This window comes from Hydra vulgaris, chromosome 12, assembly GCF_038396675.1.
Source record: "Hydra vulgaris chromosome 12, alternate assembly HydraT2T_AEP".
NCBI lineage: Eukaryota > Metazoa > Cnidaria > Hydrozoa > Anthoathecata > Hydridae > Hydra > Hydra vulgaris.
Window position 1 is genome coordinate 64,183,444 of NC_088931.1, and position 17,410 is coordinate 64,200,853.

Here is a 17,410-nt window from a genome sequence, read left to right on the forward strand (position 1 = left end):
AGATGCAACAGGTTTCAGCTGAAAAACATGTTCTACATCTTCTTCAAAACAACAAGTGTTGTTCCTTTGGGTTATGTTGAAAAGGGAGACACCGTTACTAGCGAATATTATATAAAAAATTGTTTGAAACCTCTTATATGTGAAATAGATAATCAAAGACCTGAAACAGACTCTTAAAATTTCAAATTTCTCCATGAAAATGCTTGACCTCATTTGACCATCACAAATTGTCTAAACCAAGCTTGAATTACAATAATTCACCACCAAACATACTCACCTGACTTAGCTCCATCCGATTATTGGCTATTTGACTTGATAAAAAAAAATTTTGACGACGATACTGACGTCGAAATTAAAAAAACTTGCATAACGAAGCTACTTCAAAGTATACCCAAAGAAGAGTATAAAAAAATGTTTGACAAATGACTTGAAAGGATGCAACTTTGTATAGATAATGATGGACATTATTTTGAACAGTTAATAAAATAAAATCAACAAGAAACTCTTTTTTTTATTATTATTATTATTATTATTATTATTATTATTATTATTATTATTATTATTATTATTATTATTATTATAGGGGAGTTCTAGGAACATTCCTAACGACCTAAGTATTTACACAAACCCATGGATTGTTGACAGTTATTTATATATAATCAACTTTATTGACACAGACTGGGTAATAAAAGTGCCATAGATGAGGTTTTAAAAAAAATCTAGTTGCAGTTTTAATTTGTTAAATTTTCTTTTGAGTTTTTTATAAAATTGTTTATCAAAATATAAACAAAAATGTTTTTGTTTCAGGATGAGAATGTTAAAATTAGTATTGAAGAAGACCAGAACACGCCAGTTTGTTTACTTAACTTAGTATTTATATTAGTTCAATTACATTAGTTTGCATAATTTACATAATTTAAATAAAAATCTAAAAAACACAGAATGTGATTTTTTTTTAAATATACCTTAAGCATTTAGACAAAATTATATTTAAACAAACCAATGAGTTATTTACACTTATTTATATATAATTGACTTTATCTATTATTAATACAGACTGGAAAATAAAAGTTTTGACCTGTATTTAATAAAAATGTCTATATAATAGATTTATAGTTGTTAATTATATTTTTAGAATTTAACTAAGTGTGCAGAAAAGTTTAAATGCCCTGTACAAGCCGTATATGAGGTTTTTCCGAATAAAAATTCAGTGAAAGTTTTTAATTTATTCAATTTTGTTTAGAATTCTGATTATATATAAATGCATGTTTGTTTCATTTTTCCTACATGCCTTTAAAAAACGATGGTATAAACTTATGGTATAAACCTTGATATTTTACGATTTACAAACACATATAACATTTTAAAGTTTATTCTAAATTTATAATTTTAGGATATTGAAAATATGTTTTCTGATGGTGAATTCGATGTAAATATTTCAAAATTAAATATTATGATTAGTTTTCTTTGTTTATTTGTTTGACCTCATTAAATATATTAAAATAATAATTTTAGTTTCTTATTGAGAAATCTTTACCACACCAAGAAATTGAGAAATCTTTGCCACACCAAGAAATTGAGAAATCTTTGCCACACCAAGAAATTGAGAAATCTTTGCCACACCAAGAAATTGGCAATGTTCATGTTGATAATAATGTAAGTTTGTAATAAATTTGTTTTCAGAATTTAATTAATAAAAAAAACTTTTTATGTTGTATAAATATTACTTTTTATTATTACTTTAGAAGTTTCTTACTTCAATGCCAAATAAAGTTTTTACCTACAAATTAAAATTACGAGTATCTAGGAAATTTTCAAAAGTAGTAAAATTTTAAACAAATATTATTTGTTAAAGTTATAAATATATTAAAATCTTTTTTTTTTTGCATATAGATTTGAATAAATTTTTTAAATCCTCAAATCTGTTAAATCTTTTACATATTATCTAGGCTAGAAAAGAAACTCCAGCTTCTTCATTGAATGAAGTATGTTTTTTGATTTTTGTATCTCCTAATTTTACAAGTTACTGATGAATCCATTACATCCCAGTTTTATTTTCAAACAGTTTTTTATAAATTATAATTCCATTACAATATCTATTTCAGACCGAAAATGCAGAGACCAGCGCTGAAGAAGACACTGGCTCAGAAATACATTCAATCAATGTAAATACTTCATGTTATTTTACATTTTACATTTTTGTTACATTTTCATTCACTGAAAAGTTTTTTTTTATCTTTATTTAGAGTTTTGTTGATGTTGAGCAAGATGTAGTTGTGGTTGATGTATGATGTATTTCTACATTCTCTTAATTTATAACAATAACTTTGTGTGAAAATGAATGAAAAGTTTTTTTTAATCTTTATTTAGAGTTTTGTTGATGTTGAGCAAGATGTAGATGAGGTTGATGTATGATGTATTTCTACATTCTCTTAATTTATAACAATAATTGTGTATATATAAATATATAAGTTAAAAGTTGTAATTAATAATTTTTTATCAAAGATTTTATGTTTACATTAATCAACTTATTTTAGAATAAAAATAAGGTTGATGCTGTTGGTAAATAATTTATTGTTTTTTTAATAACTGTTTAATAGTTTAATTGTTATAAGTTTAATAATTGATTAATAATTTAATGGTTAATAGTTTAATTGATAATTTAATTGTAAAAAAATTAAGATATTTATTAACTTCAAATTCATTTCACTCTTGAATTATTTATGTTAGGGTAAATACAATAAACTAAAATTTGAAAAATAATTTTAGGTATTCCAAAAAGAAAAAGTGGTCATAAAAGGCACTTTTGTTTATATTGTAAAAAACGTGTTTGGAATCCTCCTCGACATTTTATGAATATTTTTAAATCAGAAGATGATGTTAAGAAAGCTCTATTACACCCATTAAGAAGTAAAGAAAGGTCTCATGCTTGGAATATCATTACCAGGCAAGGGGATTACCTAGCTAATATAAATCTTCTTAAAGATAATCAAAATAATCTTTTTGTTGTCAGAGAGTCATCAGCCAAAGTAATGGAGCTTGTACCTTGTATAAACTGTCATGGAATGTTTAATGCTAAAACTCTTTACAAACATGCTAAAAACTGTAAACCAAAAATTTGGAAATAACTTTAAATAAAAATTTATCTTCAAGTCGAGCTATGCTTGGTGTTGCTGTAGGTGATAAGAAGTTTGGTGAAGTGCATGAGCTCATACTATCAAAAATGAAGCAGGGCGATCTTCACCTTATTATCCGTAATGACAATTCATTATTAATGTATGCTGCTGTTGAGATGCAAAAAAAAAAAAAAGATAGATATCATGATATTAGGTATTCTTTGCGTTGCCTTGCTGGAATTTTGCAAATATTTCGAAGGAATGATATGCAAGAAAATGCTGTTGCAAGTTTGTTGGTGTTACCAGAAAATTTTGATCTTATTACTTCAGCAGTCAAAATTTTTTCTGAATATAATGGCCCTAGAGATATAGGGAAACCGAATACTTTTCTAAAGGCAGGATTTTGTTTACGCAATCTAGCACTTACTGTAAGAGCACTTGTTTTGAGAGAAAACTGTAGTATTAAAATCGAAAAAATAAGAAACTTTTTAGAGTTATATGATAGTGACTGGCAAGTTATGGCAAGAAATGCAAGGTCAACTTATGAATCTGATAAAGCAAATCAGCCTGATGAACTGCCATTGGAGGGTGATATAATGATTTTAAGGAAACACATTTTGGATGGAATGGGAGACTGTGTTTATCGCATTGAGTCTTCTAGTTTTTCAAATAAAGATGTTAAACAACTTGCTAAATTAACTTTGACACAAGTATTAACTTTTAATACTAGACGTGGTGGAGAAGTATCAAAATTAAAACTTTTGCAGTGGCAAGGTGTCAAGGATGGAAGATGGAAAAGGCAAACCAATATTAACAATCTTGATGACCATGTAGAAAAAATTCTTGCTGATCATATGCAGGTTTGCTATATTGAAGGAAAAAATAAAAAAAGTAAAAATAAAAATGCTTTGGTGCCGATACTTTTTACCAGTGAAATGATTGAGACCATAAGGTTAATTGTAAAACATAAGTTGTATCTAGAGGCTCATGATAGTAACCCTTATGTTTTTGCATACGGTGAATTTTATTTAAAAGGTTGGGATACTCTTCAAAGCATAACTAAGAGTGTTTCAAATCTTCAAAAGCCAAGACTTATAACACCTACAAGAACACGCAAAACTTTTGGCAACAATAATGCAGCTACTAGATATGAATGATGCTGAATTAACATTTCTTACAAATCATTTTGGTCATACTAAAGATGTTCACATGAATTGGTATAGAAAGGAAGACGCTACCATAGAGCTGACCAAAGTAGCAAAAGTTCTTATAGCTATTGGTGATGGGAAATCTGTAAAGAACAAGAAGATTGATGATGTTCTTGAAAAAAATAATAGAGTTTTAGAAAATAACTCTCATGTTGTTAGTGTTTCAATGGGTAAACAGTCAGGTAAAAGTTAATAATAATATTTAACAATAAAAATTTTTAATTGTTTTTAAATGATTACATGGTTAAAGTGTTAAGGAACACAAACATTTTATGCTGCAATACTCTGTTTTCTTATTTTATTTGATAAATGTGTTTCTATAGAAAAAAGAAAACAGTACACACCAAATAATAACTGTGAGGACGTGTTAAAACCTATTAAAAAGGTATTAATTGCTATCACAACTGGTTTAAATGTAATGTTATGAAAATAGTTTTCAAGTTTGTAAACATTTTTAAAAATTAAACTTAATAAAATATGTTTATTAATTTATAGAAAAAGACGTGGGAAACATGGACTGAGGAAGAAAATGAAGCAATTAATAAAGCTTTTCAAGTTCATTTTTTACAGAAAAAGATACCTCAATTGCACGAGGTGTTGCTAGCAATTAAAAACTTTTGAAATAAAGAGGACATAAAATATTAAAAATAAAGTTAGAAACAATATTTTAAGAATGTAAAAAGTAGCTTTTTATACTAACTATACTGTAAAGTAAAGATTTCATCTAAAGTGTTTAAATGACATTTAAATAAGCGAAAATAGTTTGTAGTTTGTAATAAATTGTTTCAGTAATTTCAGTTCTCTAATTTTAGAGAGTTAATTATTAGATTAACTCTTAGACTAGAGTTATTTATCGGATTAATTTCAAGACAAGAGTTATTTATTAGATTAATTTCAAGGCTAGAGTTATTTATTAGATTAGTTACTAGACTAGAGTTATTTATTTGATTAATTTCAGGACTAGATTTATTTGTTAGATTAATCCTAGACTAGAGTTATTTATTAGATTAGTTTCTAGACTAGAGTTATTTATGACATTTATTACTAGACTAGAGTTATTTATTACATTAATTACTAGACTAGAGTTATTTATTAGAATAATTTCTAGCCTAGATTTATTTATTATAATTATCAGATTTTATTGAATATTAGATTAATATTATATAAGGTCCAACAAAAGAAACTGTCTTTCCTCTTCTTTTTGTTTTATTTTATTTATTTACTTATTTGATTAATTTAAAATAAAAATATGTAAAATGAAATGATCATTTAGAATTTTCATTAAAGAAGAATCCTATTACATGATCTAGGGTCATATGATTCAATATTTAAAATGGCATTCCATATGCAGCTCCGATAAAGATTTCTTAACATTGCAAAGATAAAAGAAACGTTATGTTAGAAAAATATGTTTTAGTTAATGTAGTTAGATTTTTCGACTCGTAAGAATTTATCTATTGCTATTTCTTTTACCTATTTTTACATTATGTTAATATGTTAATAAAATTGTCTTATGTTAAAACCAAATTGATTTTTCTTTTTTTAGGGAAGTTTCTACATAATTATGACGCGTATTTTAGAAATGATTTCATTAGGTGAAACTCAGTGAAACTCTGATTTTCACCTTTTAAATCATAAACTAATAGCCATAGAAAAAGACTATACAATTGCGAAGGAACAAAGGCAACTTGCAAGAAAAAAAAGCAATTAGTAAGTTTTATTAAATTTTTTAAATTAGTTTCTTGTTTAACAACGTTAAGTTTTTATATTACCCCTAATATTTTCGCATTGAAATAACATTTGAATACCTTAATCGTGGTATGTATTCAAATCGAGTTTTTGTAAGCAACATAACGTTATGATAAAAACATTGAACACATTTTTAACGAGGTGATCAGGTAATAGGAACTACCAAGTTCTTAATAACTGATGAGCTCGTCTTCCTTTCAAGTTCTTAGTAACGGACGAACTTAGTTCAAGTTCTTGTTAACTGAAGGACTTAAGATTTAAGACCATAGGCTAAATATCATAAAACTTTATTTTAAAAAAAGATTCACGAAAACTGCTGTGAAAACATTTTTGTTATATTTCTAACAATTTTGGAGCATTACCGAACCTCGCTTATAAACGATCGTTATCAATTATATTTTATACGCGTTAGTTTACTTTTCGTCAATTTTATGCATTACTGACACAAGTAGGTATATGGCACTTTGCAATCAATTTTCTCCGTAAAAGAATAATCAAAACTTCTCAACGAGGTTGAAGGTCATAGGCTAACTAACATAAAGCTTTATTCATTTTAGAGCAGCCAAGAAAACTGGTATAAAAACTATTATTTATTAAGCTAACAATTTCGATGCATTGCCGAAAATAGTAATCAATTATATTTTATACGCGTTAGTTTGCTTGGTGTCAAATTTTATTGACACACGTAGGTATATGACACTTTTCAATTATTTTTTCTTTATAGGTTTTCTAAATAAGATTTAAAACCATAGATTAACAGGCTTTATAATTTAAGAATATATAAAGTAAACGATTCACTGAGTGCATCACTGTTCATAAGTGAAGCAAAGTATAGGTTATTGTAATAAAAGTTATTTATGAGCTGAGAAATATTGAGTCGAATTATACCAGCAACTGAAATCCTGCATCTTTTCTAAATATTCAATACTCTAATAAGGACTTGTTAAATAGTGATTGACAACAGTTCAGGAGAAGAAATTTGTATCTCTGAAAATTATTTTGTCTGGACCATAAGCATAGCCGCCGAGAGAATCTTGAATTTTCTACTGGGCCCTGGGAAAGTCTCAAAAAATAAAGAAAAATATTAAAATTATTATGAAATTTCAAAAATTATTATTTGGGCACCGGGAATCTTCCTCGTTCACGTCCCTGTCTCGGCAGCCATGACCATAAGTTGTAGAAAAGTCGAACCATAAGGTATAATAATTTCACAACCGAATAATTGGGCAGTAGAGAAATCCTAAAATGCTTGCACTGAAAACTTAAAACTTGCGGCCCTCGCCTTGCGCTTCTGAATGTACCGCGTTTACATTGTTATTCTGTGCAGCTATCTAGTTTTTCATTTTTTCAAAGTTGTTGAAGAAATAATAAAAGTGAAAAAAAAGTCTCCTTGACTGTTGTGGCTTTGGTCTTATATAGAAGTAATTATGCCGCAAAAAAATCTAAATATGACTTTTTTTTTTTTAATTGGTCTACCTCTCCACTCCCCCCCCCCCCTTTCCTAGGATCCTGACTATGACCTGGATCCGCCACTGATAGATGCGAAAACTGGTATAAGAGTTTTGTTTTGTTTTGAAGAGATCAAAGTATGGTATTTTTTAAAGGTGAATGATGAGAAACTGTGCATTGTTTAGGATCAGAGTAGAGGCGTAAGTCAATTAGAGAAAGTAAATGTTTTCGGTTGCGTGAAAAGCGAGTTTGAGGTTTACCGATTCCTATAAGAAATTAAATAAAGGCAAATTTTAGCAGAAGTAACACGCAAGATATCCGAGCCATTCTGTTTGACAAGCATTAAAGTATTTAAAAACAATAAAGTGTTGGGAAAGTGGAAAAAAGAAACTTAAAAATAAAGAATAAATAAAATAAGTTATATTGAAAGTGGAGTAGTCTGGCTATTTCAAACTAGTTTAACGAAAAATAGAAGCAATTCGTACATATCTTTGCGCCGATTGTAACATCGTATAACATCGCCAAAAATCTGCACCAATACACTAAATACCCAGCTAGCATACTACGTTGCCCCAACGTAGTTCAGACCATAACCCAACGTGATTTGATGGCTGGGTATTTTATATACTAAAATAACAACATGTTTTAATTATATGCTTAATATTTTATTTTAATATATTAATATTTTTATTTGGGGGATAGCTAAAGATCCTTAAAGATACACGGATTTGTAATATTATTAAAATAAGCTTCACTCAAAGTATGTCAACCTGGGTCTCAAATGAAGTGTATAATCATAATATTTTATGAAATATCTACAAAAAGATTTATTTATACTTAAAAAAAAATACAACTAAAAAAGAAAGTTCTTTTGAGACCCGTTTTGGAATGATTTTGAATGTTATTTTTAATAATATTAGGCATCCACGTTATGCTAACTTGCTAACTTCGGAGATGATATAATTTGCTTGATATCACTAAATTGTTTCCGTACTGCTGTTGTTATTTATTTAATAACCAATAAACAGTAACCCTCTTAACCATACCGTGACTATCAATTTGATCGAGTGTTATTCGTTTAACAATATCCCTGTCAAACCCTGCTTTAAGAAGTTTTCTATTGTAATTTTTACTATTTCCAAAGTCATCAAGTTTCATAAATTTGCAGATCTGTTGTAAAGATATTACGTTTTGGTTGATTTATTATTTTTCTTATCTAAAATACTTAAATCATGACCTCTTACTTGATTTTAAACAGACTGTATGTCGTGAGTTCTGTTTCATAAATTTCGGTCATGGTTTTGTATAAACAGGTGGTATCAGCTATTTTCTATTCAGAGTTGTTAATTTTAGTCTTCATTTAGTCAGAGTTATTTTTTAAAAACTATCAATCAATTCTTATAGCGAAAATACATAATTGACTTAACCGGTTCGGTCGGTTAATGATGCACTCGTTCAGCTATTACAGTCACTTTTAGATACGAAGACAACACTGGGACTAAACAAGGGCGAATCTAGACCATGTTGTAATGGTCCCAGAACATCTAGTAATCGGGGGGGGGGGGGTAATTTAATTATTAGTAAGCAAGTAATTACTCAATTTAAAATTTTCATCACACAATTTTATTAAAAATGCTATTTTATTTAGACAACCTCCCTAATTTACTTCCGTTTTTAAACAAATTAGTGTGTTTAATATAAAAATTTACAAAATTAAAAAAATACTAAAATATCTAAGGATGGGGAGGGGGTGTGATCGCCCGCATTGCCCCTTTCTGGATCCACCCTTGGTAATAAATCCATTACTATATATTACTGGATTACTGGTTACTGGATTGTTTTTTTTTTTTTTTTTATTGTTTTTGGTTTAGATAAAACTACCTTAAAACTATTATCATCCAGCTCGATGTATTCATTTTCAAATATGGAGAAAATATCTTATTTGATAATTAAGATATTTTTACTTAATTTGTTATAACACAATATGATATGTTTCATAAAGTTTGTCTCATAAAAAAAACATAATTCTAAATATTATTTGGTGCCTAGGTTCTGCCCCCCACCCCAAACGGTTTCGACTACGGTATCTCTTGTATACATATAACAATACCATCATTTCTAAATTACCCACAACTTTATTGATTGTATCAATAGCAGAATCCCATCATCTGGTTCGATATACAAATCCCATTTTGTCAATAACAGATTAAAAAAAATTCACAACTTAACTTTTAGATTTTATTTTTGGCAATTTTAACTTTCAAAATTTCAAACAATTATTATGAGAGGTGGCATATTTATGCGTCAGGGTCTCCGAAGACCTTTAGAGTTTTTAACTCCACCCGCACCTCGATGGATTTTAACACAGAAAGTGTTAGCCTTCCTCAAACCCCTCAATTAAAATTTTTCAAGTAATACCATATAGCAGAAGATTTTTCGAAATTTAGGGCCAATATTTTGGTTTCTTTTGATTGATTTTAAAATCAAGGCTCTTTTTAGGGAGGGTTGTGGTAGCCGTATTCGACCGATTGCACTGCAAATGCCACCCTTCCTCAATTTCCGTCATTTCTTCTTTTATCTCATAACACGTGGGTGGCCTTTTGTAAAGATAAGTAATAAGAACATACATTAACAATATTAATGAATGAAAGATATCAAGTAACTTTTTAAATCAATCAAAATTTGCAATATTGATCCGGTAACTATCAATTTTTGAAAAATTATGACGTAGTTTCTTGGAACGATAATGGGGAAATCATGCTTTTAAAAATTCAATTAAACCAACTTATCGGCCTGCGACAAATGCAAGTATTAAACTATAAAAACATGAAACAAGTTCATTATTAAAGTTTACTTTATCGTATTAACTTATAAAAAAATTATTGAATTGAATTATATTAAAATCATTCCTGGTTCAATAAAGCAGTATTTTAGAAGGAAGTCGGTATAAGTCGGTATTAGTTCCTATGTATGTATGCATGTATGTATGTATGTATGTATGTATGTATGTTTGTATGTATGTATGTATGTATGTATGTATGTATGTATGTATGTATGTATGTATGTATGTATGTATGTATGAATTATATAAAGCATTTGTTGATGAAATTTCAAATTTGGCAGAATTAAAAAAGAATCAATTAAGAAAAAGGAAGTGACAATTAATAGAGTGTTTTTAAATAACAAAGGACCTGATGTTGCAATTTGTAAATTTTACAAAAGCTTTACAAAATCGCTAACTACTTTTTTCTCTAGAGTAATTATCAAAGTTTTAGCCAATATAATATTATCTAAAATTAAGTCTTAAAATACAAGATATTTAATAGTATAAAAATAATACTATAAAAAATTTTTAAATAAGAAATTATTCTAATTTATACAAAATATTTAATTTAAACAGCTTTAATTCACAAAAGCTATGCAATTTAAGTATAGTTTTAAACACTTATCAATGAAGGAAATAGTTCAGATAAAGCATCATTAAAGTCAATATTGCTGTCATCATTCATAGTTGTTAATTCATTTGGCAATATGAAAAAATTATCATCTACAAATCTTTCACCAATTATACTGGTGGATCCATTTTTGGAGTCGAGCCCCACCATGCATTTTTTTGTGTTAGTGCTGAGTGTGACGACACCATCAGTTCTGTCATTTGAGCTTGAGTCAGGAGTCGCCAACTCAGACTCTGGGCTAATCGGGCAAGTAAACTCATGGCTTGTATCTGATAAAAACTCGTCAACATCAAACTCTTTTGGCTTAGTAAGAATATATTGGGGAGAAAATTTAGATTCTTCTGATACAAGTGTTGTTGATGAAATTGTAACTTCAAAGCATGGTCTAATTCCATACTTTGGTTCTTCGTATTCTTCGATATCAAGTAACAACTCAGTCTAAAAACGACAAAAAGCAATCAAAATCAAGTCATTTTTAGAAAAAGAAAATAACAAATTTAAGATTAAAAAAAATATAAATTATAGATATTATAGATAAAAGGAATCATAACACCTAAAAAAAATAGTAATGTCAAGAATTTAGAAATTTTTAAACTCAGTTTTATTTTTATCTTTAATTTTTATTTTGAAGCCTGTAGATACTCTGATGCCAAGAGCAGAAGCTCTCCTACACCCTAGAAGTCTATGTACATATAAATAAAGTTATGAACAAACTCCATTGTTGTTTAAATAAATACAAATTTTAACTTTTGTAAAACTTTAACAACAATAGTATTAATTCAACAACAAGCAGTTAAACAAACTCAGAGAATATTTATTTAAGAGATAACTGTTTTTTGTTGTTGCTATAAAAACAGGTGCATTTTAATTTATTATAAAGCTATTATGAGAAAAATAAATAAACCATCCTATTTATTCTTATTTTCATTTATACAACATAAAACTTTAATAATTAAAAAAAAGAAGTAATTACTTGTGATTCTTCTCGCACATCGTGACTAATGAAACAAGTATTATCAGTACAATATTCCTCAGCTGGGAAACCACACTAAGCGATGCATGCTCAGATGATAATTCTTCTTTCTTGATCACAATGTGGTCATGATCAGAAACTGACGGTGTTATTATATGACTGTCATTTTTTTGATATTTGTTTATTGTTGGACAAGTATAATCTTGAGATGGAGAAGATGGAGGAGTGAGGCCTAATCGTATTTGTAGTTGCATGTTTTTTTCATTGAGATTATGAATTTGTGAACGGAGTTCTTGGTTACTTTTCTTTAAAAACTTGTTCTAGAGAAAAATTGTATAAGCACAACTCTATTTATTATATATTTAAATTAAGTTGTTTAAAAAAATTATTGTACTTCTTTTTCAATTCTAGCAAGACATGTCTCCAGATCTTCCATATGAGCTTTTTTTCTGTCTCTAGCTGTCTGTGCAGCTACTCTATTTTTCAATTTTCTAAATTTATCAAAAAATAAAGTCATTTTTGAATTTAAAAAGTGTACACAATATATGCTAATAGAAATAGCTCAATTCTGTTTTCTCACCTACGAAGAATCCTTTCATCTACATTTAAATTATCTAACTTCCTTCTTTTACGACCAGGATAAAGTTCATCTTCTTCAATAGATTCTATAACTTTTTTTGCATCAACTGTTTGTATTGATGCTAGTTCAAAGTAATTTACTTTCATCATTTTATTTTTAACTTAAAATCAAAAAAGCATGACATTTTTAAAAAGCATATATATCCCGAAACTACATAAACTATAAATATATATATATATATATATATATATATATATATATATATATATATATATATATATATATATATATATATATATATATATATATATGATTTTAGTAATATTAATTATATTAAATTCAATATTTATATACCCACTGCTATAGTCTTATAATAAATAATATAAATTTTTAAAAAACAATAGAAAAAACCGACATCGTCAGCAAAAGCAATTATACTATTGTACTACTACTCCTTAAAATAATATAGAAAAACTTGATTATGTACTTTATTGAGAAAACCTATAACATAAAATAATATAAAAGAAAAAACTCAAATAGATAGTAAACCTGACTAAAAGTTACACAATGCTAAACTTTTTATTAACTCAATACACAGTTTCATCTTTACAAGCGGATCGAATTTAACTTTTAATGATAAAAGTAGTAAAGCCGAACTGGCTCCAATACCTAAAATTAATCTATCTCCTAATATACATACACTGAAAGTGTAAATTTTGAAAACGATTGGTTCCGAAACGTAGACAAATACAAAAGCATAGTTTAGAATAAAAGAATAATTTGTGCTCAATATTTATTAATAAATAACGGGGGTAGATAAAAAAATACAGTTGTAAATAATAATTTTTTATTTAAGTATTGTATATAAAAAAGTTAAAAGTTTCTTAACAGTAATCAAATTAGTTTATCAAGTATTTAATTTAGTATAAAATAATTTAGTTTTAACCTGTTGACTATCAACTTTAAATATTGACACCCGTGTTAATTGAGCTCTGCTTCTGCTTAAGATCACAACAAAATGTTTTGGAAATATAATGCGTTTAAAAATTAACCCGATAAAAAATGTCTGAAAAACATTGTTAAGATTAGCAGCAAATATACAGAAATATGCACCATGGCAAATATACAAAACACCTCAACAATTTAAAACTAAAAATTGTGAAAGAACAATACCGAAGTATTAATGTCACTCAACCAGTAGGCCTGTAAATTAGTTATAAAAAAGTTCCTTAAATGAAGGAACTTTTACATAACTCAATAATACTGATCTGCACACTAAAGTGTTCATATTGATCTAACCAAATGAACTGTTTTTGCATGTTATTTGATGTATTGGAGTTCCGTTTTGGAGTTGATATTGTTATAGGATTATATGTTAGACTACATTTATAACCAGACTTTAATAAAGCTTCATTATATAGAGGAATAGTATTTTGAAATATTTCTTTGTTAGATGAATTAATGTATATAAAATAATATATCTTTTTTTAATTTTGTAACGGTTTTTTAATTGTATTTTTGAACGGTTTTTTCTTGATTTAAATATATGGCCGATGAGTGCCGCAAACGGCATGAAACTTTAAGTACCGTAAAAAAGTTTTTTTTTTTTCATCTTACTTTATATATATATATATATGTACATATATATATATATATATATATATATATATATATATATATATATATATATATATATATATATATATATATATATATATATATATATATATATATATATATATATATATATATATATATATATATATATATATATATATATGAATATATTTATATATTTATACTGTGTTTATATGATTACTGAAATTGGTAATATAAGCTAAATGCTTTTTACATAAATTTTTTGGTTGGTTAAGTTGTGGTCAAAAGAAGGATTTGTAACACGTGTTTCTTTACGATATTTCTACTGCATTTTACTCATTATCCAGGGAAAAAAATTTTCATTTGTGTTACGGTTCAGAAACCAATGTTCTTTGTTCTGTTTACTTTGTGAAAAAAGACCCTGGTTAAACAGTATAGTTAACGTTCCTTTCGTTTAAAAAGGCTGCAAAGTTCTTCACAGCCATTTTTTTAGTCATTGCAAAAGATTTTCTAGTAAAAATAAAACATTTTTTAAAGATCCGTTGGGTTGAATAAAAATTGGTTTAGTAACAGGATTATAGATCTAGAAAGTTTAAAATATTAGCAAATTTGTAATCTAAACTGGCTTTAGTGCTTAAGTTATTTACTCAATCTTTTTACATTTGATCTTAGGAATGTTAAAACCATCAGCTATGATTCATTAGGAATGTTAAAACCATCAGTAATGATTCATTAGGAAATGTTAAAACCATCAGTAATGATTAGATTTTTTTTATTAACTAAGAAAGTGAACTTGAGTTAAATTTGTTTTGAATGTTTGACAGCAAATCAAGCATGTATTTGAACATTAGCGTAAATAGCATCACCACCACCGGTAGTAGATCTGTCTTTTCTAAAAAATATTAAAAAATTTAAATCAGGTTTCTGTCATAAAAATTATGACCCAAAAGAGATAAAGTTGAAAAATTTTAAATCAGTGTCTGCCATAACAATGAAACTATAGTTATTGTTAGCAACAGTTAGTCGACTAACAACTAACAACAGCTAGTGTTCAAATAGTTTGTTTTGACTAAAATCAATACTTTTTACCCACTTTATATACCAAAGTTGCATATTGGTATATACAGCAGCTTAAAAATCTTTTAGATATTGATTTAAATAGGGGATTTGTAATTTAAATTAGGACGTTAATTTTGATATTTGGAGTGTACCTGATATTTTGTTAGATTTAAATTTGGCTGGTAGTTTTAGATTGTGATAGATGAACGGTTTTAAACTTTCATCTGCTACCCATGTTTTTTTTATTATGTTACTCAAACTAATTATTTATTATATATTAACATACAAACATTAAAACTAAGTTTAGATGTTTTTTTTGCTCATGTTCATATATATATGTGGGTAAATTAATGTTATTTTGAGTGAATTCATATACTTTAAAATAAGTACTCGATAAATCAAATCCTAGCTGTAATATATAATATAATATATAAAATAAAACTTTAACACCCTCCTTGTCAAGTTTTAAAAAAACTGATCCATTCTAAACGCAACTTGTTTTTCTTGTAACTTTGAAGCTATCTCTTGATTGCACAATCTATTGGTAGAGCAATTAAAAAAGTTTGATTTTAAGGAAGAAAATAGATCCTTTTAATTCTTTGATAAGTTTCTTTAGATTTTACTTTGCACCATTTAATGATTTTCAGTATTTTTATTATAGACAATAATTTTATAAATAATTAGATTTAAAAAAAAGTACGTTAAATAGTTAGTTCGACTTTCGACTATTAAATAGTTCGGCTGTCGACTATTAAGTAGTTCGACTGTCGACTAAATCTTATATTTTCTAAAGTCGACTAAAATCGACTAATACATTTTTAAAATCGACCAAACCGAATAGAAGTCGATTTAGTTTAAGTATTGGAAGAATTTATTTTTTTGAAATAAACTGTAATAAAAACAATTAAGTAATTTATATTCTCTTTTTCTTTTTTAATATCATAACATTTATATAATAATTGAGCAAAACAATATGGGAGAAGGGCCACTCCGACAACGGAACAATCCATTCTCAGACCACTATGATTTAGGCACCACCTTAAATACTTGTTATATATTAAAAAGTCAATACAATCATATTTACAATATGATTGTATAGATTAATAACATTAAGATTTTGGAGCTTCATAACTTAATTTTGCCCCAGGGCCCTGAGCCAGCTTGGAGCGATCCTGTATGAAAGTATTTATGAAAATTGCGACGAGTAAACAAAAGAAAAAAAATTAATGAAATACATAATCGAAAGTTTATAAAAACTAGGTATAAATAATGCGAGTAAACAAAAAACTAGATAAAAGTTATAATAGTGCATACTACAGTTATTAAATGAACAAATAAAAGTTAAAGATTGAAAAGTTAAATAGAATGAAAAGATAAAAGGATTTTAAGATTTTTATTCGACTAAATCGAATTTTAGTCGATTAGCAGAAAGTACTTAGTCAATTTAATCAACTTTTTGATTTTTCGAAGTCGACTACATTCAACTTTTGACTGGTCAACTTTTAGTCTATTTAGTCAAAGTTGCTAACAGCACTAAAAAAAAGGCGATCATGAAAATATTCATGAAATTAGTCGCATTTTAAAGACGCGTCAGCGCGTCTCCAAAACGGATTTGTTTATTATATTATATAAGTGGAGAAACATCTCCAAATGCGTAGAAATGTGCAATTAGTTGGCTAAGATAAGCCGAGTGTTTGTTTAAATCCATTACATAATCTTTTAAATAAGTTAGTTATACTGCAAACGTTTTAATTAAAAATAAATGTTTTTATAAAAATAAGTTCATTTAATAGTAAATTAAACAATCCAATTTCAATTACTAATGTCTAATTGATTACTGTCTAAATGATGGTCTAATCTATTAATTGCAAGATTTATTGACACTGAGAGATAAGCATCATTGCATCTCATAAAATATATTTTTAACACTTATTTAACGTCTAAAATCTTAATTATTTTCTAAAACTATTAGCTTTTAAGTATAAATCTAAAAGCATGTATAAAACATTGTCGCAAACATTTTCAAGAAAAGCTGCATATCCAAGTTCATTGCAATTTTTCTATCATGAGTTGCTTGGCAAAAAATTCTATTTCATCTAAAGCTATGACTTTAGAGCAGCAGTTCGAAAGCTTGTAAAGTACGATCTTCCATCTAGCGGGACTTCAACTAAAAACAATAAGTTCTTTTTTTATTTATTTATTTATTACAATAATCAAACTTA

At 27.1% G+C, this 17,410-nt stretch overlaps 1 protein-coding gene across 1 annotated transcript; it reads right to left on the reverse strand.

Annotated features, from left to right (window-relative positions):
* Positions 1-10,791: 10,791 nt before the first annotated feature.
* On the reverse strand, positions 10,792-12,723 carry LOC100210912 (uncharacterized). Its single transcript, XM_065814093.1, has 4 exons — positions 12,531-12,723; positions 12,345-12,441; positions 11,951-12,270; positions 10,792-11,415 (listed from the first exon to the last, which is right to left on the reverse strand). The coding sequence occupies exons 1-4, from the start codon at positions 12,677-12,679 to the stop codon at positions 11,088-11,090; spliced, it is 894 nt and encodes a 297-aa protein (XP_065670165.1). The 5' UTR covers positions 12,680-12,723; the 3' UTR covers positions 10,792-11,087.
* Positions 12,724-17,410: the final 4,687 nt, after the last annotated feature.